The sequence below is a fragment of the Vulpes vulpes genome, chromosome 1 (assembly GCF_048418805.1).
Source record: "Vulpes vulpes isolate BD-2025 chromosome 1, VulVul3, whole genome shotgun sequence".
NCBI lineage: Eukaryota > Metazoa > Chordata > Mammalia > Carnivora > Canidae > Vulpes > Vulpes vulpes.
The window spans coordinates 32559189-32582517 of record NC_132780.1 but is presented as its reverse complement, the minus strand read 5'-3'; the positions used below and the strand labels follow the sequence as shown (position 1 = coordinate 32582517).

Genomic DNA, 23329 nt, shown 5'->3' with positions numbered 1-23329 from the left:
TCAAACTAAACAAATTTAAAAGGAGTAACAATGCGAGGATTAAAATGTGAATGAAAAAAAATCTTAACTATAACACTGTACTTGAAAACAAAAATATTTGCTTTTTCACTTACCATCAAGATAAATATCAACCCCTAATTCAGCATCAACCCAAAACATAGAAGCTACAGCACCTGAAAAATATATATAATATTCATCAAATAAAAATATTTCTTTAAACTGAGGAAAAAAACAAAACTGAGAAACATTATTCTGTCCATGCTGTTTTAATTTGTCCTAACAGAATTAGCAGGCGAACACATATACGAATTAAGTATGGCTTTCCAAACTTCTTTATGGAAATTACAATGATAGAATCCTTTACTCTTTATACTCATTTCTTCCTTTCTCCCTTTTCCTCAAAAAAAAAAAAAAAAAAAAAAAGGAGGAAGGAAAACAGATCAACTCTTATCACATACAAACCCAATACCAAGCTTCTATCAGTGCCATAATAATCTACTAACAGATATTACCAAATAATCTGGGTATTATATGTGCATATAGGACTTATTTTTTTCCTCTCTCAAATTTAATAATCATACAGCTCACAAATAATGAATTATCTCTCTAAAGGAAAGCAAACCACAACATAGATAATTCTGAAGTCATTTGACAAAAAGAGAGAAAAGCTTTTAAGTTTTATAGAAGAGAAAGAGAAGGTAAAATTATATAATCTACAGTACTACTAATAAAACCTCACACTATTCAATACTGATATAAAATTTGAGTCTGAGGAAAAATAATGTCTAAGTAAAAAATTAAACCTTGTTTTTGACAGAAATTGGTTTGGTGGCAAACCAGAAGCCCTGATCAGTATGCCCTATACAAGAGAAAGAAAACTGGCAGTAAAGAAAGTATTTGATTTTTCAAAGCATCACAGGTCCAGTTAGTGACAGGGCTGTCTAAAAGAATGAGGAGTAGGGAAAAACAAGGATAACTGAACTCATTCCAGTGTCTGAAGCCGTCCACCTACCCTGAAGAGATGTGGTCCCCCAAGCATCACTCTGTGTCAACAGTGAGAAATACCTGTCAGCTGTTTACAGTGATTACTCATGCAAGATATAGCAAGGGCCACAAGATCTAATGGTTTCCTGATACCTATTGATTTTTTCCCAAAAACTTAATAGTTTTCCAATTTGACTGAAATAGGATTTGTGAGTAACAGGGGCGAATCAATGCCTGTTCTTTTCAAGGAAATTACTTTACCATGACAATTATTTAGCTTAGAACTGGAGAGTGTCAGTCTTCTAAACGGGAAACAACTGAATTGCCAATAAGAATTTTCTTCACTTACTTGGCTAACAACATGATTTTAATTAATGGGGGAGAAAAACATAAATCTACACTGAGTATCATTACTCCAAACAAGAAGTCATTAAAAAAAAAAAAAGGTCTTAATTTTTTTCACGCAGTAAAATTCCACATTGTTCATAAACATTTTTTTTTTTTTTAACTCATGGATTACTATTCAGATAGCTTGTAAGTCCTACACAGTTAACATTCGTGTAGTATTAAGTTGAACTGCAAGAGTGTATAAGGGTTTTTTTTTTCTTTTGAGGTGCATCTTTGGTAACACTTACCAAGCTACCCAAGAAAGAACTGTTTAAAATTTAGATGCAGGTGTTTAGCAAGAGGAATAAAGATGAGAGAATAAGTTAATCAGTAGTGCCAAACCCAGGGTGATTTTTCTCCCCAGGGAATATCTGGCAATGCCTGAAGATATTTTTTTTTTTTTTAAAGATCCCATTCATCCATTCATGAAAGACAGAGAGAGACAGAGAGAGACAGAGAGAGAGAGAGAGGCAGAGACACAGGCAGAGGGAGAAGCAGGCTCCACGCAGGTGGGACTCGATCCTGGGTCTCCAGGATCATGCCCCGGGCCGAAGGCAGGTGCTAAACTGCTGAGCCACCTGGACTGCCCATTAAGATATTTTTAACTGTCTCAACTAGGGGAATGCTACTGGCATTTGTGGGTAGAAGCCAGGGATACTGTTAAACATCCCACAATGCAAACAACAATAACCACAAAAACAAACAAAACATCTATAATCCACAAGTCAATCCCCTATGAAAAAGAACTATCCCAACCCAAAATGTCATTTGTGTCAAGGTTAAGAAACCTTGAGCTAGATTATAAAATCTCCCTATTCAAAACTGATTACAATAAAAATTTAAATAAAAATTTAAAAGCTAAATGTTATCAGCAACAACCAAATATACAACCTCTTGTAACAAATTTTAAGAGTGATAGTCTCAATAAGAAACAGAAAGTCCTATGTGACTTCTGATAATTCTTAATTCTACCTCCACAAAGAAGTGGCTGTGGGGAAAGAGTTAATAAAATCCAAATACTTATCAGAAACAGCTTTCAAAAGAAGAGGAACTAAGCAAGGAATAAGTAATATGGGGAAAAGTCAAGCAAGGGTAAAAGTTTCTAACCATTTCCACATTTTTGGAGGAGGGGTCGTCACTTCCTAGGGCTCAGAGCAAAATGAACTCAAGGGTTTGAAGCTCGAGGATGTATCCACACAAGGTATGGAATTCATGAGTAGTTAGAGGAAAAACAGGAGGGGAACAGTTGGTACTTTAAGGGAGCAGAGCCTAAAAGTCAGATAGCCCATCTGGCTTCTCAGTTACCCTGCTTCTTTGTGTCCCTTCCCCTGCTCCCTGCAATATTCAGCATTCAAATTGAGGCCCAAGAGAAAAATAAGTTTAGGTAAGATGGGTACGATATTAAAAATAATTCATCAACACCATATATAAGTAGGCCGATGTTCTCTGAGCCTCCTACATCAAGCACCAACATGCTGAAAAACAATGCACCTATATAACAACTTAGAAGAAACAAAAAAGATAAAGGGAAAAAGTTGAAGAAATGAATAAGGCATATAAATGGCAAAGAACTCATTCTGGAAGGAAACAACCCGGGAAGCCAAAGAAAATTCTCAAAGGCCAATTCATAATAAAGAACTTAAAAACAAAACAATCAATTAAAAACAAACTCTAAGGGGCAAGATAAAGCAGAATAATATGAAATGGTAGTTTGTGCTAAAGAAATAAACATACAGCCAACAAACATATCATTACTTAACAAATTATTTTAAAACATCAAGGAACAGAAGAGAAACTGGTAAAAACAAAATTACTGACAAAGAGGACCAATCTGAGATGATTAAAGTAAATGCAAAAGAAGCAAAAGACAAAACAAGTAGAAGATAGAAGGTATGGAGAACAAGATAATATTCAATAGGAAAACTGGTACCATAAAATATAGGACCCAATAATTGGACAAAAAAATCTTCACGGTAATAAATAAGGAAAATGTCCCTCAATGAAGAAACCTACAGATTAAAGAGCACAGTGTAAAGAAAAAAATAATTATGAGTGACACATAGATGTACCTTGGTTATATTACTGACCTCCAAATAAAAAGGAAAAAATTGTCAGGCATTTTGGATGACAAAGCAGGTCACTTTTAAGAAAGCAGAAAAAAAAAAATCAGACTTTTCTACAGTAGCATTCCTTGCCCCAATATAATAATGACCACAAAATTCTAATACAAATGTTCCCTAAGGATATCACCTCCTGCCGAGTTGTTTTTCAACAATGAAAACATCAGGTAGACATACTCAAAGCATTAGAGGAAACAACAGCATTAAAGCTCAAAAAATATATCACTCACATATCCTTCCTAATGAATAAAAAAGGAAATCCTGCCAATCAAAAAATACAAAATCAATGAGCAATATTTGCCATGTTCTTAGAGAAGGAACCTGTGATCTGGAAATTTTATACCTAGTCATCCTTCAAGTATAAAAACAAAAGACAAGCATTCTCAAGCAAGTATGCAAGAACTCAAGCAAGAGGGGTGCCTGGTTGGTGCCTGCGTGCCTATCTGTCCAACTCTGGGCTTCAGCTCAGGTTGTGATCTCAGGGTCATGACACTGAGCCCCATGTCAGGCTCCGTGCTCAGCAAGGAGTCCGCTTGGAATCTTCTCTCCCTCTCCCTCTTGCCCTGCTCCTGACTCTGTCTCTCTCTCAAATGAATAAATTTTTTAAAAATATTTTATTTATTTATGAGAGAGACACAGAGAGAGGCAGAGACACAGGCAAAGGGGAGAAGCAGGCTCCCAATGCGGGACTCAATCCTGTGACTCCAGGATCACACCCTGAGCCAAAGGCAGATGCTCAACCACTGAACCACCCAGGCGTCCCTCAAATGAATAAATCTTTTAAAAAATTAAAAAGAACTCAAGGAACATGCCATCTATAGCTTGAAACAATTACCTAACCCTGAAATACACTCAATCAAGAGATTCGTCAACTCAGGAATGGAGAAGCCACAGTACTGAGGTGATGAGGACTAAAACGGTTTAAAACAGAACTAAACGAAGTGTGAGAGAATATAGATGTTAGAAATCTTGAAAACAGGGGTGCCTGGGTAGATCAGTTGGTTAAGCATCTGCATTCAGCTCAGGTCATGATCCTGGGGTCCTGGGACTGAGCCCTACATCCAGCACTCCGCTCAGTGGGGGTGTCTGCTTTTCCCTCTCATGTTATCTCTTGTTATCTCATGTTATCTCTTGTTACCTCTCTCTCAAAAAAATAAAGTCCTTTAAAAAAAAATCTTAACAACACAGCATAGAATATATCCACCAAAACCAGGAGATGGGAATAAGAACAAGTATTCATTCCTTACTCCTTTATATCAGGGAGTCAAGAAATACTCTGAACTGACACATAGAATTCAAAAAAACAACTTGTCCCATTTGTTTATGTTCTTTATAAACCTTTTTTTCCCCTTAACTCCTATCCCTTCCAGTGAAAAACATTTTTCTGATATTCAGGGTTCCTTCATTTCTCTCAAGTTCTTTTTCAATTACATATTTTTTTTTTTTTGCTTTTTCCTACCTTTGATTGAGCAATTTATTAGATAGTTCATTCTAGTGATACTAACAGTTGATTTGTGAAGTACCTAATATGTGTTGGCTATCATTAGGTGGTTCACATATACAAAAGACATTTTTTTCTTAAGGATTTTATTTTATTGAATCATGAGAGAGAGAGAGAGAGAGAGAGAGAGGCACAGGCATAGGCAGAGGGAGAAGCAGGCTCCATGCAGGGAACCCAACGTGGGATTCGATCCTGGGTCTCCAGGATCAGACCCTGGGCTGAAGGCGGCGCTAAACTGCTGAGCCACCCGGGCTGCCCACAAAAGACATTTTTAATTAAGGTAAAATGGTATAGGAATTTAGTTTCAGGTGGATGGCATAATGACTCAGTATTTGTATGCAGTTCAGTATTTGTATGCATTACAATGTGATCACCACAGTAAATCTAGTTACTATCCAACACCATATAACTGACTCCCTCCATCTGCTTCAGCCCTCTAACCCCTTTCAGGGCTTCAGCCTTCAACCCCAAATTGATAACCATCAATTTGTTCCCTGTATCTGAGTTTTGTTTGTTTCTTAGGTTCCACAGATAAGTGAAATCGAATGTATTTCCCATAGCATAATACCCTCAAAGTCCATCCCTGTTGTTGCAAACGGCAAGGCCGTTGTCTATATATCTATATCTACCTCTATCTATCTATCTATCTATCTATCTATCTATCTATCTATATCACATCATCTTTATTCATCCATTGACAGACACATTGTTTCCACATCTTGGCTATTGTAAATAATGCTGCAATGAACATAAGAGTGCAAATACCTTTTCAAATTAGTGTTTTCATTTTCTTAAAAAAAAAAAAAAAAAAACACCGACAAGTGAAACAGCTGATCACATGATAGTTCTATTTTTAATGTTCTGAGGAATCACCATACTGTTTCTCTATACCGGTTGCACCAATTTGCATTCCCACCAATAGTGTAGAAGGGTTCCCTTTTCTTTTTTTAAAAAAATATTATGTATGTGTGTATGTATGTATGTATGTATTTATTTATTTAGAGAGGACACAGGCAGAGGGAGAAGCAGGCTCCATGAAGGGAGCCCGACGTGGGACTCGATCCCAGGTCTCCAGGATCACACCCCGGGCTGCAGGCGGCACTAAACTGTAGAGGGTTCCTCTTCTATGCATCCTCACCAACACTTATTTCTTGTTGATTTGATTCTAATAGGTATGCAGTTGTATCATTTTGTGGTTTTGACTTGCATTTCCCTGAAAATTAGTTGAGCATCTTCTCATGTGCTTGTTGCCCATTTGTATACATTCTTTGGAAAAATGTTTGTTTAGATCCTCTGCCTTCTTTTCAATCTGTTTGTTTTTGGGGTTTTTTTGCTATTGAGTTCTTTATACATTTTGGATATTAACCTCTTATCAGATATAGGATTTGTACATATTTTCTCCCATCAGTAGATTGCCTTTTCATTTTATTGATGGTTGCCTTTGCTGTGCAGATGCCTTTTAGTTTGATATAGTCCCACGTACTGATTTTGCTTTTGTTGCCTTTGCTTTTGGAGATAGATCCAAAAATTCAATGCCAAGACTGATGTCAAGGAGCTAACCACCTGTTCTCTTCTAGGAATTTTATGGTTTCAGGCTTTACATTCAAATATTTTACCGATTATGAGCTAATTTTTGTGTATCATGTAAGACAATAGTATAGTTTCATTTTCATTTAGGTGTAGTTTTCCCATTACCATTTATTGAAGGGACAGTTTTCCTTCCTTGTATATTCTTGCCTCCTTTGTCATAGATTAATTGGCCAGAAAAGTGTGGGTTTATATCTGGGTTCTCTATTCTGTTTCATTGATCTGTGTCTGTTTTTATGCCATTACCATACTGTTTTCATACTACAGCTTTGCAGTATAGTTTGAAGTCTGGACTGTGATATCTTCCATTTGCTCTTCTTTCTAAAGACTGCTTGGGCTATTCAGAATCTTCTGATTCTACACAAACCTTAGAATTATTTGCTCTAGGAGTGCCTGGGTTGTCTCAGTTGGTAGACAATGTGACTCTTGATCTCAGGGTTGTACATTCAAGTCCCCTGTTGGGTATAGATTACTTTTTAAAAATCTTTAAAGGAATTATTTGTTCTAGTTTTGTGAAAAATAGCATTAAAATTCTGATAGAGGGACACCTGGGTGGCTCAGTGGTTGAGCATCTATCTGCCTTTGGCTCAGGCCATGATCCTGGGGTCTGGGATTGAGTCTCACATCGGGCTCTTTGCAGGGAACCTGCTTCTCTCTATGTATATCTCTGCCTCTCTGTCTCTCATGGATAAATAAAATCTTAAAAAAAAATAAAATAAAAAATTAAATATAATTCTGAGTTTACACTGAACATGTATATTGTATTGGGTACTATGGACATTTTAACAGTATTAGTTCTCCCAGACAAGAGCATAGAATAACTTCCCGTTTATTTGTGACTTAACTTCTTTCATCAGTATCCAACAGTTTTCAATGTACAGGTCTTTCACCTCCTTGGTTAAATGTATTTCTAGGTATTTTATCCTATTTGATACACATTGCTTTGTTAGGCTTTTCACAAGGACTTCCTAATTTCTGACAGTTTCATTATTTGTGCATAGAAACACAACACATAAGTGTATACCAATTTTGTATACAGCAATATGAATGAGTTTATTTATTTATTTATTTATTTATGGTGGGGTCTTTCGGGTCTTCCATATATAGTATTATGTCATCTGCAAGTAGCAATAGTTTTATTTCTTCAAATTTGGATGCTTTTATCTTTTTCTTGTGTTACTGCTGTGGGTAGGACTTCCAACACTATATTGAATAGAACAGGCAAGAGTGGGCATTCTTATTTTGTTCATGATCTTAGAGGGAAAGCTTCCCGCTTGACACCATTGAGTATGAGTCTGTTATATATAGCTCTTATTATATTGAAGTACATTCCCTCTATACCCACTTTGTTTTTATCATAAATGGACACCAAATTTTATCAAAGGCTTCTCCCCACTTGAGATGATCACATGACTGTTACTCATTTTGTTATAGGGTGTATCACACTGATCTGCAGATGTTAAACCATCCTTGCATTCCAGGAACAAATCCCACTGATCATAGTGTGTGATCCTTTTAAGGCATTGTCCAATTCAGTTTGCTAATATTTTGTTGAGAATTTTTACATCTGTGTTCATCAAGGATACAAGCCTGTAATTTTTTTGTGTGGTGTCCTTCTCAGAGTAATGCTGGCCTCATGAGTTTGGAAGCTTTCCCTCCTCTTCAATATTTTGGAATAGTTTGAGAATAGGTATTACACCTTTTTTATATATGTGGTAGAATTCCCCCATGAAGACATCTGGTCCTGGACTTGTTTGCTGGGAGGTTTTTGATTAGAGATTACATCTCCGGGATCCCTGGGTGGCGCAGCGGTTTAGCGCCTGCCTTTGGCCCAGGGCGCGATCCTGGAGACCCGGGATCGAATCCCACATTGGGCTCCCGGTGCATGGAGCCTGCTTCTCCCTCTGCCTGTGTCTCTGCCTCTCTCTCTCTCTCTCTGTGACTATAATACATAAATAAATAAAAATTTTAAAAAAAGAGAGATTACATCTCCTTACTAGTAATGCATCTATTCAGATTTTCTACTTCTTCATGGAGATTGGAAGTCTTTTTTTTTTTTTTAAAGACTTTATCCATTTATCACACACACACAGAGGCAGAGAAGAGGCAGAGGGAGAAGCGGGCTCCATGCAAGGAGCCCAATGTGGGACTTAATCCCGGGACTCCAGGACCACGCCCCGGGCCGAAGATGGCACTAAACTGCGGAGCCACCCAGGCTGCCCGAAGATTGGAAGTCTTGAGAGACTGTATATTACTAGGAATTAACCCACTTCATTAGAATAGTCTATTTGATCCTTGATTTCTGTGTTATGTTAACTTCTTTCATTTCTGAAAATAATCAGCTCTTACTTTCATTGATCTTTTCTATATTTTTTTAGTCTCTCATTTATTTCTGCTCTGAATCTTTATTATTTCTTTCCAACTGTGGCATTTATCTGTTGTTTTTCTAAATCCTTTAGGTAGAGTTATCTTTTTGTGCACTTCACTCTTAGAACTGCTTTTGCTGCATCCTATAGATTTTGGAATGCTGTATTTCCATTTATGTCAAGGCATTTTTAATTTCCTGTCTGATTTCTTCACTGACCCATTGATTATAACAGTTGTATGTTATTTTTCACGTATTTATGATTTTTCCAGTTTTGTGTAATTGGTTTGTTTCATACCACTATCGTTATAGAAGATACTTGATATGATTTCAATCTTAAGTTTACTGAGACTTGTTTTGTGATCTAATGTGTGGCCTATCCTGAAGGCCTACCCATATGCAGAGAAGAATGTGTATTCTGCGGCTTTTAGATAATATACTTTGTATACAATTAACCCCTGAATAATCCAAGAGTTAGGGCACTGACCTCCTGTGCAGTCAAAAATCCATATGTCACCTTTGTGTTCCTAAAAACTTAACTATTACGAGCCTATCACTGACTAGAAGCCATACTGACACTATAGTTGATTAATACATATTTTGTAGGTTATACTATATATCATATTCTTATAAAAAACTAGAGAAAATGTTATTAAGAAGATCATAAGGGGATCCCTGGGTGGCGCAGCGGTTTGGCGTCTGCCTTTGGCCCAGGGCACGATCCTGGAGACCCGGGATCGAATCCCACGTCGGGCTCCCGGTGCATGGAGCCTGCTTCTCCCTCTGCCTGTGTCTCTGCCTCTCTCTCTCTCTCTCTCTGTGACTATCATAAATTAAAAAAAAAAAAAAAAAGATCATAAGGAACAGAAAATATATGTACAGTATTATATTGTAAAAAATCTGTATATAAGCGGACCCACTCACACAGGTCAAACTCATTGTTCAAGAGTTAGTTACCTGTATACCTAATGAGTCCATCTGGCCTCATATGTTGTTTTAAGGCTGATATGTTATTGGTTTTCTATCTGGATAACCTATTCATTGATATAAGTGGAGTATTAAAGTCTTCTACTATTATTGTACTGCTGTCCATTTTTCCCTTTAAGTCTGTCAATATCTGATTTATTTAGGAATTCCTATGCATAAATATTTTAGTCTCTGTGCCATTAGATCTGAAGTGAATCTCTTATGGGCAAATATATAAATGAGCCTTTTTTAAAAAATCTATTCTATTACTGTAGGTCTTTTTAATTCAATTAGCCAACATATAAGAGTATATCGTTACATCTTTTGATTGGAGATTGTGCCCATTTACATTTAAGCAATTATTGATAGGTACATACTTCTTGACATTTTGTTCATTATTTTCTGGTTGTTTTTGTAGTTCCTCTGTTCTTTTTTTCTTTTCCCTTGTGGTTTGATGCCTTTCTTTAGTTTAATGTTTAGAATCTTTGCTCGTTATCTTTTCTACGTCTACCATAAGTTTTTGCTTTGTAGTTACCATGAGGTTCACAGCTAACAACCTACTTACACACACACCCACACACATTTATATTTATATACTTATATTTATACTTATATATTTAGGTATATATTTACATATATATACTTACATATTAAATACAAGCCTATTTCAAGTTGATAGCAACTTAAATCTGAATGTATTATAAAAACTCTACATTTCTGTTCCCCACCACATTTTGTTTTTTATGACATATTTTACATCATCTTACTCTGTGCATACCAAATTGTTGTAGACAAGTTTGCCACTTGTCTTTTAACCTTCATTGTAGGGTTGTTGTTGTTTTTTTAAGATTTTATTTATGAGAGACACAAAGAGAAAGGGAGACACAGACAGAGGGAGAAGCAGGTTCTCTATGGGGACCCCAATGTGGGACTCAATCCCAGGACCCTGGTATCTCGACCTGAGCCAAAGGCAGATGCTCAACCAACTAAGCCACCCACACGTTCCCCTATAGTAGGTTTATAACTGGTTAATCCACTACCTTTGTTATATATTTGCCCTTACAAGTGAGATTTTTACTTTCCCACGTTTTGTTATTAGTATCTTTCCTTTTCAACTTAAGCAAGTCCCTTTAACATTTCTTGTAAGGCTAGGGTAGTGGTGAACTCCTTTAGCTTTTGCTTGTCTAGTAAACTCTTCTCCAATACTGGCAGGTAGAATATACTTAGTTGGAAGTTTCTTTTCCTTTCAGCACCTCAAATCTATCATGCCACTCCCTTCCAGCCTGTAAAGCTTCATCTGAAGTATCAGTTGATAGTGACTTGGGTATTCCCCTGTACTTGACAAGTTGTTTTTCTCTTATTGCTTTTAAGATCCCCTCTTTAATTCTGACATTGTAATTATTATGTCTCTTGATGTGGATGTCTTTAAGTTCATCTTATTTGGAATTCTGTGCTTCTAAGACCTAGATGTCAGTTTTCTTCCCTGGATTAGGGAAGTCTTCTGCCTCTCATCTTCTTTTCCCCTGGGATCCCTGTAATGTGAATGTTATTCCATTTGACATTGTCCCATAGGTTCCTTAAGCTGTCTTCATCAATACTGTGTTGTTGCTGTTTTATTTGGCTGAGTTCCATTGCCCTGTCTTTCAGGTCACTGATCTATTCTTCTGCTTCATTTATTCTGATGCTGAACCTTTCTAGTGTATTTTTCAGTTCAGTTACTGTATTCTTCAGCTCTGTGACTTGTATTTGGTACTTCCTTATATTTACTAACCCTTTGCTGAAGTCTCACTGTGTTCAACTATTCTTCTGACTCTGGTAAACATCTTTATAACCATTACCTTGAACCTTTTATCAGGTCGATTAATTATCTCTACTTCATTAAGGTCTTCTGAGGTTTTGTCTCCTTCGTTTGGAAAATATTCCTGTGTCATTTTCCTTGAATCTCTGTTTCTATGTATTAAGCAAAGGTTACCTCTCCACTTTTGATGAAGTAGGCTTATATAGGTGAATAAATCTTATTATTCATCTTGCCTTAGCTCTTGGTTGTCTGAAACTTTGGGATTACCTAATTAGCCTGAATTATTCTTGATAGATCCCATTTGGTGAGAGTGTGTCAAGCCCTGCCAGTGTTCCAAAGGAGATCTCAGCACCTAGTTTCAGGCTGACTGAAAGTTCCACAGGAAGGAGCTCTTGGAGTATGCAAATACATGGCCCTGGGGCCCCATAACTGTAAACCCTGCTGATCTCCAGCCCAAGAGATCTAGAGGGGTCTCCTGAACTCCAGCTGCAAAAATCAGGGCTTCAGACAAGTGTATAAACTTTTTGGAAGTATCAGCAAGCTGTGTTGAGCCAAAGGAGATCAAAGATGGTGTTGTCTCCTTGCCTACCTTTCGAGAGCACCTCTGAAGCCTATCCCTAGGCTGGAGCTCCAGGACAACGAGATGGGCCTTTTTCACAGGTAGGCTAGTGGTGTATTTCAGCCTGCTGTCTCTGTAGTGCCTTGGGTATGGTAGCCTTCCCCAAACTACCTTCCTATTATAGCTCCATGGGGCCCAGAAATTCAAGCCCGTCTGGCCACCAGGGACAGTTGGTTAACGGGCATTCCCTCTGTGGACTGCACTCAAAGGCGGGCTTTAGCAAGGCTGAAAGAGTACTGGGGATGGGGCACATCCATGGCTTTAGGGACGTAGGAGAACAATATGGTCAGGATACTCTCAAAGCTTTAGTGAGGCAGGGGGATGGCTGGGGATGGGGCACACACTCATGGCTTTAGGGAGACTGTGTCCACCATGACTGACTACACTAGCAAAGTGGAAGGAGAGCACAAAAATGGTTCTCACAAGCACCTCTGTCCCAACTGGTCCCAACTATTCCGGCAAACACTTTAGAATTAGCAAATGAATCTTCACATATAAATCACTTCACACTAGTCACTTTTCAAACCACTGCCTTTGCACTGGATTCCAAGGTGAGTGTGCTTACGTGTGAGCCCCTCAAAAGGAGTATCTCAGATTCCCCAGAGCCCCCAAGGTCTACTGTACACAAGCCCCTTTGGTTTCCAAATCCATCTAGGGGGCCTTGTCTCTCCAGTGCAGACTCCAAGGACTGGCATACCCAAAGTGGGGTATAAACCTGTCCCTCCTCATGTCAAGAAAGACTCCAGACCTGTAAATTCCCTACTGTGAGTTGCTGCATGAGGGGTGAAGTTTTTGGCAAGATCACACCTCCATCTCCAACTCTCCTAAGCTGCCATCTTGAACTGCCTCCAAGTGCTCTTTAAGATTGAAGTAAAACTAAATTAATAATTATTAAGAGTAGCACAAACAACACAATCACATTTTTATAAAATTATTTCTGTATGTTTATACAGCATTCAGAAGCACACAGAGCAGGGCTTCCCAAATTTATGAATGTATCAGAATCCCCTGAAGGGCTTATTAAAATAGATTGCTGGGCCGCACTCTTACAGATTCTGATTCATAGATTTGGGATTGGGGCCCAAGAATCTGCATTTTCCCAAGCTTCCAGCAGAGACTGATGCTGTCATTCAACAAGTAGCACTGGAATAAAATCCCTGGAATAAAATCAACCTACTTTGTATTTCATGATAGTGAGATATAGTGTGACTGATTTTTAACTTTCATCTCTGCATTTTCTTAAATATTGGGTAAATCTTTTTTATAATGAATGCTCCAATTTTACCCAAACAATAAAATCATTACTCTAAAGAAAGTTAAAAGAAACATTAACCTATTCATACCTACAATTTGTATAAAAGCTTTCACTGAGATCTTTAACTTTTCTTTCTCTCTCTGAAGAGCTGAACCATGTTTTATCAAACTCACCTACAAAAGAAAAGTTAGAAGAGTTTTTCTCTATAAAGTGGCTACCATGAATGAAACTGATTATTTGCTATTTCAAAAAGGAGACATACAGTATATTTCCCCATCTTACCAGGTTAATGTTCAACATCAATGTTAAATAGTTCAAGTCCTATTAGTCAGATCTATTGGAAATGTATGAAAATGTATGTAATATGGTCTAGTTCGGGACCAAAACAGCCCAAATCAATACTAATTTGAAAACACAGGGAAAGGGACACCTGGATGGCTCAGCAGTTGGGCGTCTGTCTGCCTTTGGTTCAGGGCATGATCCCAGTAGCCTGGGATCATCAAGTCCTGCGTCGTGCTCCCTGCAGAGCCTGCTTCTCCCTCTGCCTATGTCTCTCTCTTATGAATAAATAAATAAAATCTTTTTGAAAAAAAGAAAACATAAGGACAATGTTACTATTTTAAGTACAATAACTACTGATTACATTTGGACCTTTCAGGTACTTTAGGATGTTTTAAAAGCAGTTATGACCCCTAAAAAATTATTCATAAACACTACTTTTAAAATAGTTTTATGGCCCAATGCCATTAACTAAAAAAAAAAAAAAAAAAAGGTACACTTAAGACTTACAAAATGAACACATGAACACTAAGCAAACTAGGAATAATCTGTCAACTAAAAGACATTTGGGTAAGAAGGAAACAAATCAATTGTTAAAAGAGTAAAACAGTCAGCTTTAGGGGCATCTGAAGTACCTGCATTCAACTTGGTTCATGATCCCAGATTCCTGGGATCGAGTCCCAACCAGGCACCCTGCTTGATGGGGAGCCTGCTTCTCCCTTTACTCCTCACTCCTGCTTGTGTGCTCTTTCTCTCTCTCTCTCCTCAAATAAATATCTTTAAAAAACAAACACGGTTTAACTTTGTGTAGCTTTCAATAGAGAAGTTTACATGAAATTCTATTCAGAGATAAAAACTCATGGATAATCATTAATTCCACACTCAGGACAAAGGCCCAATAGGCTTAATTTAACTGTGTACCTAATGACAGTATTTATAAATAAAATTATTTCAACTTTAGTAATAGAAAAACAAAATGCTAGCAATTGATTGAAAAAGTAAGCAATGCTGGGATTAAAGTCCAAAAGCCCTTAAATATCTTTAAATGACCCTCTGAGAAAGCTGGATTAGAAAGTAATCAGAAAAAGGATCTCTGGGGGATCCCTGGGTGGCGCAGCAGTTTAGCGCCTGCCTTTGGCCCAGGGCACGATCCTGAAGACCCGATATCGAGTCCCACATCGGGCTCCCGGTGCATGGAGCCTGCTTCTCCCTCTGCCTGTGTCTCTGCCTCTCTCTCTCTCTCTCTCTGTGACTATCATAAATAAATAAAAATTTATAAAAAAAAAAAAAAAGAAATAAGATCTCTGTAGAGTACATAACCAATCAAATATAGAAGTAGAACTTAGAAGGAGACTGCCTTGGGATGCCTAGGTGGCTCAGTGGTTCAGCATCTGCCTTTGGCTCAGGGCATGATCCCGGAGTTCCGGGATGGAGTCCAGCATTAGGTTCCTTGCGTGGAGCCTGCTTCTCTTCCCTGTGTGTCTCTGCCTCTGTATCTCTCATGAATAAATAAATAAACTCTTAAAAAAAAAAAAAAAGTCCTTATTTTTCCTAAATCTCCATACTTTTAACAATTTGTGTTCCTACCATTGATCTTAAATCAATCAATTGAACTTCAATCCTATAATCAAGTTAAAAGTACCAACTACTCTAATCATGATTTACCTGCAAAACAAAAACAAAAAAACCCACAATCCAGTATTTTCCCTGTTTTAAACAACAACAAAAAGTGTTTAGTCTGGAGTACAGGTTTAATGCTTAATTTACATATTTCTCTAATACATTTAAAAATGTTTTAAAACTATATTCTGGTTATTAATAATGTCATTTCTTACCAGGATCTGCTAACCCAGTGGTCTCTAATAGTATGTAATCAAATTTCCCCTTCTTCTGCATCAAATTCTCAATAGCTCTAAGGCCATTGTCCCTGGAGAATACCAAAATATAAAATACAGCTGATTACCTGAATATTTTTAAATGATCATTATAAACATTTTAAAGTGTATATATAGCAACCCGAGACAAAAATATCTTTAGCCGTGTAAAAAATTAACTCATTCCCAAACTTCTAACACAATGTCCATCAATATTTACCAATGGTGGAGAAAAACAGAGACATATATACTGACAAGTAAAATAAATCAGATACATGAGGAGTTAATACTTTAATTTTATTAAAACTAAAAGCAGAAGAAACTTTAATAACCCTGACTAAAATAAAAATCTATTTTCATAGCATTACGTAAGAAAACACTGAACATCCAAAACAATTATAAAATTTATGAATTACAGTGGTTTAATATAACATCTAAAGGGACATGATCATTACTCTTCAATTTGGTTCTGAATAAGGGTACCAGACTTTAATTTCCCTTTTTTCTTAGAATATCAACAGTGCAAGAAAAATACTTACTAGATTTCATTTTGGTTGTTTAAGAAAATCTGTCATGATTTTAGCTTTGTTAATATATTTGACTCAAAGTCAAATACCTAAGTTGTAAACGACATAGAAAAAATTTAATTCACTAAAATAATATAATATACAAAATTAACTGCACAGGTATTAATTTTCCTAATTTACTCAACAAATATTTGAGTGAATATGTATGTCAAGTCCTTTTCTAAGATCTATGGTATGTTAGTGAAAAAAACAGACACTGTCCTTGGAAACAACTATCACTGGTAGAACACAGCATAAGCCTTTTGACCTTTTGGATGGTCATTTATTTTTATTTTTAGAAATTGAATCCTTGGAAATTAGACCAATGACATATTCAATGTAGAATAATAATTTTTGTATACATGAAATGTGACTAGAAACTAGAAACTCAATAAAAGGACCAAAGCATTAGAGCAGACAAGAAAATAAGTAAGATAGCAAGAAACACTTTAATACATCTGAATGTTATTTTCTATGTGAAAATACAAAGAAGCAAACTGTGAAATTCAGTTACAAGAGAAAATAAGAGCTGTAAATATAATCAATATAATCAATAAACACTTATAACAAACCAACAAGCACACAGTAAACACATTCCTCACTTTACTGAACAGCAGAGGCAACCGTTTCTAAGTTCCAGCCATTCTTCATAGAGCTCTCCGCCTTGGCTGACAGCTAAGGATTTCTCCACTGCACTTCCTGTAATTAACAAGAAACACTCTTTATTTTATTTTATTTTTTTAAGATTTTATTTATTTATTCATGAGAGACACAGAGAGAGAGAGGCAGAGACACAGGCAGACGGAGAAGCAGGCTCCATGCAGGGAGCCCGACGTGGGACCCAATCCTGGGACTCCAGGACCACGCCCTGGGCCGAAGGCAGGCAGTAAACCACTGAGCCATCCAGGGCCAAGAAACACTCTTTAGATTACGTTCACTAGCCAACAAAAACAAAGATGAGACTATCAATAGCACAGATTTCAAATCATTTTATACATTTATAACAATACATTCTGTTTGCGCAGCCTCAATATTTTAAACTATACTACTCTAGATTACTTTAGCTTTTACGTTTTTAAGAGGATTTAAGTCCCTAAAAAGGCAAATCCAAAATTAATGACTCAAACTTACTTCTTCAGGCCTCTCGCTTGCTCACTCCTATATCCTAATAAAGTAGCTATTTCAAAAGCACTCCTTTTTGTCCATGGCGACCATTTAGTACATTTAATATATTGATTTTTGTATGCCCTGAATGCTCTTAAAAGATTGCCTTATCTATTTTTTACTTTCCATCTTCCTCTAAATTGTTTTTGTTTGTATTGAGACTACTCAATATTCCCAGTATGAGTAAACACTCTAGTTCATTTTGAGAAAGTTTGTCTGGCCAGGGTATCAATGTGCTGCTCATTTAAAAATTAAATTTTTAAACTTAAGTTTTCTAGCAATGTTTACTTAGGAAATAATATATACTTGAAATTCTGAGATACTTGTTATCATACAAGAATAATTTTAAGTATCTTACTTTTCCTCCAATAAAGAAAGGAAGAATTCTAAATCCAGTAAAGCAAATGGCCAAAAAACAAAACTGAGTAATTTTTCATTCATATAGTTTCTGTTTATATTTCAGTTAGGCAAGGATAAAGAGCTTTGAAAGGGACTGCTACAGAATTCAGGGTATAAAAGATATGAATAAAATGCAAAGGAAAGTATTTCAAATGCTGTAAAGGACAAAATTATATAAATGATCAGGAAAAAATGAAAAAATGAACAGTAACAAATAATGTGATCAGTGTCCAACAGATGTTAATAAGAAGCTAGAGTAAAAGATTTAAAAAAATCTTACCATTTTTAACAGAGCTTTTCACTTTAGTTTATTAAAATGAGAAATCAAGTTTAACAGGTCTCCCTTCTTCATAAAACCTAGCTCCATTATTCATTTAATACTGAGAAAATAGCATACTATAAGAAATAGTTCAACATATTTTTGGTTAAAAGCAAGCTTTAAAGTTCACTTGTAAGAAGAAAGACTTCTAAAAGTAATCTAAGAATTGTGTCTAACACTGCTGTGTAGATATTAAAGCACAGTTCAATATTAAAAACAAAACAAAAAAATGATGGGACGTCTGGGGGGCTCAGTGGTTGAGCATCTGCCTTCGGCTTAGGGCATGATCCCTGGGTCCTGGGATCGAGTCCCACATCGGGCTCCTGGCATGGAGCCTGCTTCTCCCTCTGCCTGTGTCTCTGCCTCTTTTTCTGTGTCTCTCATGAATAAATAAAATCTTAAAAAAAAAAAAATCTTCAGTTTTAAATGCTTTGCAAATAATAAACATCCAACAAGGTAAACTTATAAAAACCGAAGCATTTTTAAATATTTTTCAGAAGTTACAAGTGAACAATATATAATCAGTACAAAAGTACACAGAAAGTGCCTGAAAGAACTTTCTTTCATATGTTTGCATTTTTACTTCTGGAGTTCTTTCATGTAAAAATCTAATTTATTCTGTTGCTATGAATTCCAAAGTTACATAAAATTTTATAAAAACCATCTGGGGGATCCCTGGGTGGCTCAGCAGTTTAGCATGAGCCCCTGGCCCAGGGCGTGATCCTTGGAGTCCTTGGGATTGAGTCCCATGTCAGGCTCCCTGCATGGAGCCTGCTTTTTCCTCTGCCTGTGTCTCTGCCTCTATCTGTGTCTCTCTATCTGTGTCTCTCATGAATAAATCAATAAAATCTTAAAAAAAAAAAAAAAAACCTACTTGATTTCAGTACCTCCAATCTCTACAAAATAAGGCTTGACAGAAACTAATCTAATTTTCCCAAAACCATCTGCATCAATGTGTTCACATTATAATACTTTGTATTCTCATCAATTCAATTAGGGGGGTAAGCTACCCTACAAATTCTTACAGCATGGCATTCATTGAATTTTACTTACCTTCCCCAAATTCATTTAGAATAACTGCCACTCTCTTACTATGTTGCTCTGTCAAGATATAGTTCAGAAGTGTTGTCTTTCCAGCACCTATAAAATATATTTAAATAACATTCAAAGGCTAATTTTAAAGGCACATACAACAAAAAAGTCCTAATATTTTTAAAATTTTGTTTTTAAAAATTTCTGTGCTATTTTTAAAATATTTAACTATGGTATAGAAGATTCCAGAGGAAAAGATTAAAGTATCTTTTGCAAACTATTAAAAAAGCTTTATACTGATTGAATCTTATATTTACGAATATTACTACAACTTGGATCACAGCTTTCTTCAACCTCATATAACAAAAATTTGCCTTCTACACAATTTATGATATAATTAACACTAAGGCATCTAAACTTTCTACTGAGTGAGGAATTATTGAAATAATGGCTTCTTGGTAATAAAGTACTGAGGTACTTTATTTATTGTAAAGTAAATTTACTTTATTTAAATTATTCATATACTTTATTTAAAATATTTAGGCACTTTTACATGATGACAATGTTTCTTAACTAAATATATATGGTTTATTTCCCTAACATTTACATATAAAGCCCTATTTTTTATTTCAATATCCGTCATTAAACAGACACAAATTCAAAATGACCATAGGGCTACTTTCAGTATGCTGACAGTAACCTGTAAGAAAATATGATATATACAGCTGACCCTTGAACAACTAACTGTGTGGGTCATGGGTCCACTTACATTTGGGATTTTTTTTTTTCTGTAAATATGGTACAGTACTTTATTTTCTCCCCCTTATGATTTTTCTTCATAACATTTTTTCTCTAGCTTACTTTATTATACAAATACCGTATGTAATACATGTACAAAATATGTGTTAATTGGCTTTATATTATCAGTAAAGCTTCTGATCAACAGTAGGTTATTGGTAGTTTTTTGGGGTTTATATGCAGGTTTTCAACTGTGCAGGATGTTGGCACTCCTAACCCCACACTGTTCAAGGGTCAACTGTATCTGTCTACCTATCCATAAAACATACACAAAATAGGAGAATGGATGTAGAAAACGTTAATGTACAGAATATTCAGTACTTAGGAAAATAAATTCATAAAGCTACACTAACTTTATCCAGTAGGTGGCATGTTAAACCTAGTATGTTCAGCTCAAGTAGAAGAAAAACATTTATCTTGAGAACAACTATACACAGCAAAGTTCAAAGACGGGGAAAAAAATTGCACTGTAGTGTAGTTCAATTGTATGAATACATCATTTATTTACTTTTCTGCTGGTGGGCATTTGTGTTCTCTCCAGCATTTTATTCTCCCCAACAGTACTGCTAAGAACTTTTCCATGTAAGCTCATAGGTCTCTCCTGAAGGACATACAAGATTTCTACCATACAACTAGGAGCGATTTAATGATCATTAGGGTATTTTTTTTTTTAAGATTTTATTTATTTATTCATGAGAGAGAGAGAGAGGGGCAGAGACACAGGCAGAGGGAGAAGCAGGCTCCATGCGGGGAGCCTGACGTGGGACTCGATCCCAGGTCTCCAGGATCACACCCCAGGCTGCAGGCAGCACTAAACCGCTGCGCCACCAGGGCTGCCCGATCATTAGGGTATTAATATCTTCTACATTTTTAGGCCATATTCCTTTAAAGGCTGTTAAAGGGATGAAAGGCTTGTGTTTAGAGCGCTTCTAAAAGCTCATCACAAAAGTGTGAAGTATATAGTGAAAGGGACAGAGCTTGAGGAGACAGGGCATTGAGGAAATTCTTAGAAACCAGATGGAGTGTGAGACAGAGACCCTGAACATGATTGAGGCCATGAAAATGGAGAGGAAGAGGTGGAGTTAAGAGATTGTCTAATAGAATTACTAAGACTTAAAGCAGAAGACTTTAAGGCACAGTTGGTGCATTCAAAAGTCTACTCTGGGCCAGATTTTATGCTAGGCTTTGGTGAAAAATGCACAAAACAGAGACAAACTGTCTCTACTTTCATGATGCTTACAAAGACTGAGTGCGTGATGGAAGTTAATTCAGATCAATCAAGAGGCAATTATGCCACAGAATTATAGAGTGGATAAGAGATGTACAAGATGTCATGGAGCACCTCGGAGGGAGGTCTACACAGAGGAGTAACAAAAAAGAAAAGTATTCCAGGGCCTAACATACTTGGCACCTTTTATGAGTAAGAGTTGTTTAATGTGGCTGGACCACAGTTTTGAAGCCTAGAAATGCTGTCAAGAGCCAGATCATAAAGGACCTTCTGATTCGTGTTTAGGAATTTGAACTGTAGCCCAAATGGAAACCATTGAATGGTGTGACACAATCAGTTGACATTTATAAAGATCATTAAGGCTAAAATACAAAGAATGTATTAAAGGGAAGCATTACACAAGGGTAATTAGAAAATTTTTAGAATATTCCAGGTGGTTGGAATCGCAGGAGCAGGAGGACTGGAGGGTTAGGTAACATTTCAAGTTCTGGACCCGCTGAGTTTGAGATGTCTGTGGGACACCAGCATAGAAAGTACCTGTGTGTAAAGTTAAAAGGATGAAGTTAAAAACAGGTGGGAGAAATTTTTTAAAAGACAAGCCAGAGAAGTGGGTGGAAATTTCAGAAGAAAAATGTGGTGGAAGCTGACAGAACAATGTTTCAAAAGAGAGAAAAAGATCAGGAATAAGCAGAGAAACTATATCCCCTATATTCAGCAACAAGGTTGTTGGCAAAAGCCCTCATTCCTAACCTTCAGGCCATTACCTCCAATGCTCTACCGACCTAGGAATTAGAAAAATGGGAAAAGCCAAACTGAACCACACGGTCTTGGACCAGGAATTTGCTCAACTTCTTAGCAGAGCAGCCTCTGAATAATAGTGGGGAAACATCAAAAATAAATTCCTTTAAAAATTAGTCCGGGGGCATCTGGGTGGCTCAGTGGTCGAGCGTCTGCCTTCTGCTCAGGGCGTGATCCCACGGTCCTGGGATCGAGTCCCGCACCCGGTTCCCCACAGAGAGCCTGCTTCTCCCTCTGCCTATGGCTCTGCCTCTCTCTTTCTCATGAATAAATAAATAAAGAGACTGGCCCATGGGGCGGGAAGGGGAATCTACCAGAGGAAGCCCGTTGTGGGTGGCGCACTGTGCAGACAGGGCACCCTGTAAAGATAACACACTTGTAGGGGAGGTGTTTCCTGCTCCCTCATTTAGGAGACGAGAAAACCAACTCCAACAGGTGACGGAGATGACTTCCACTTTCCAAGGAGGCTCCCGAGCTTCAGGAAGGTAACTAAGACAGCCAGGGAGGGGTCACGCGGGTGAGGGGCGGGTCCAGGCCTCTAAGCGCAGAGCCAGAACTAGTGTCACGATGCCAAGTTAGCTTTCCAGCTCCCCTGACAAAGGTGCATCTAACGCAAAGGGGGCTTGGGCATCCGTAAGCCCCGAGATGAAAAGCCACCCGAACCGGGGAGCGAGCGACCCAGCCCCTACCTCAGAGACACCTGCTGTGGGCCAGAAGGCCCAGATGCCTAAGGTGAAGAGGCACCGGCAGCCCCCACACGCCCAGGATACCAGCGTTCACGGCATTTTCTGACCGGGATGGTTAGTTACCTAAATACCCGGTGATAACTGTGACTGGGATCTTAGCGCCGGGACCAGACTTTTCCTCCTCCTCTCTTAGCTTCGTCTCAATGGGGACCAATTCCGGGCAGTCCTCCTCCGCCGGCTCCTCTTCCTCACCCACAGCACCCACAGCCGGGAACATCCCCGCCAAGCGCACAGCGCGCCTCTCCGCGACCAGGACGCCGACAGCGCGGCTGCGCACGCCGGAAGCGCCGCGCCGGGCGCGCTTGACGTCATCACGCTGCGACGCGTGGCGCCTCGCGATCCCGCCCCGATTACCTGAGGCCCGCTGAGGCCCGCCTCCTCGCCTCTTAGCCACGCCCCCCGGAGGCGCTGGACACACCCCCTGGGCGTGTTCTCCGAACTTGAGCGCCGCGGGGCGGAGCTGTGAGGACCCCAGTCCTGATGCTGTCGCTGTGTGCAGTCCCGCTGCTACCTACTGTGTGGGTAGCCTGACCTAACAATCCCC

The 23329-nt window shown here is 37.8% G+C and overlaps 1 protein-coding gene across 3 annotated transcripts in view; it reads right to left on the bottom strand.

Moving 5' to 3' along the window:
• Positions 1-23092, bottom strand: part of ZNG1A (Zn regulated GTPase metalloprotein activator 1A) — a 59751-nt gene extending 36659 nt beyond the window's left edge. The window contains exons 1-5 of one of the 3 annotated variants that reach the window (XM_026001580.2): positions 22849-23092; positions 19237-19323; positions 16904-17000; positions 15697-15788; positions 114-173 (exon numbers count right to left, since the gene is read on the bottom strand). In XM_026001580.2, coding sequence (XP_025857365.1) covers positions 114-173; positions 15697-15788; positions 16904-17000; positions 19237-19323; positions 22849-23002 — 490 coding nt within the window. In that variant the 5' untranslated portion in view covers positions 23003-23092. Of the gene's footprint in view, positions 1-113; positions 174-15696; positions 15789-16903; positions 17001-19236; positions 19324-22728 lie in introns of all 3 variants that reach the window. The other 2 variants (XM_026001582.2, XM_026001581.2) reach the window with 2 other exon arrangements.
• Positions 23093-23329: the final 237 nt, after the last annotated feature.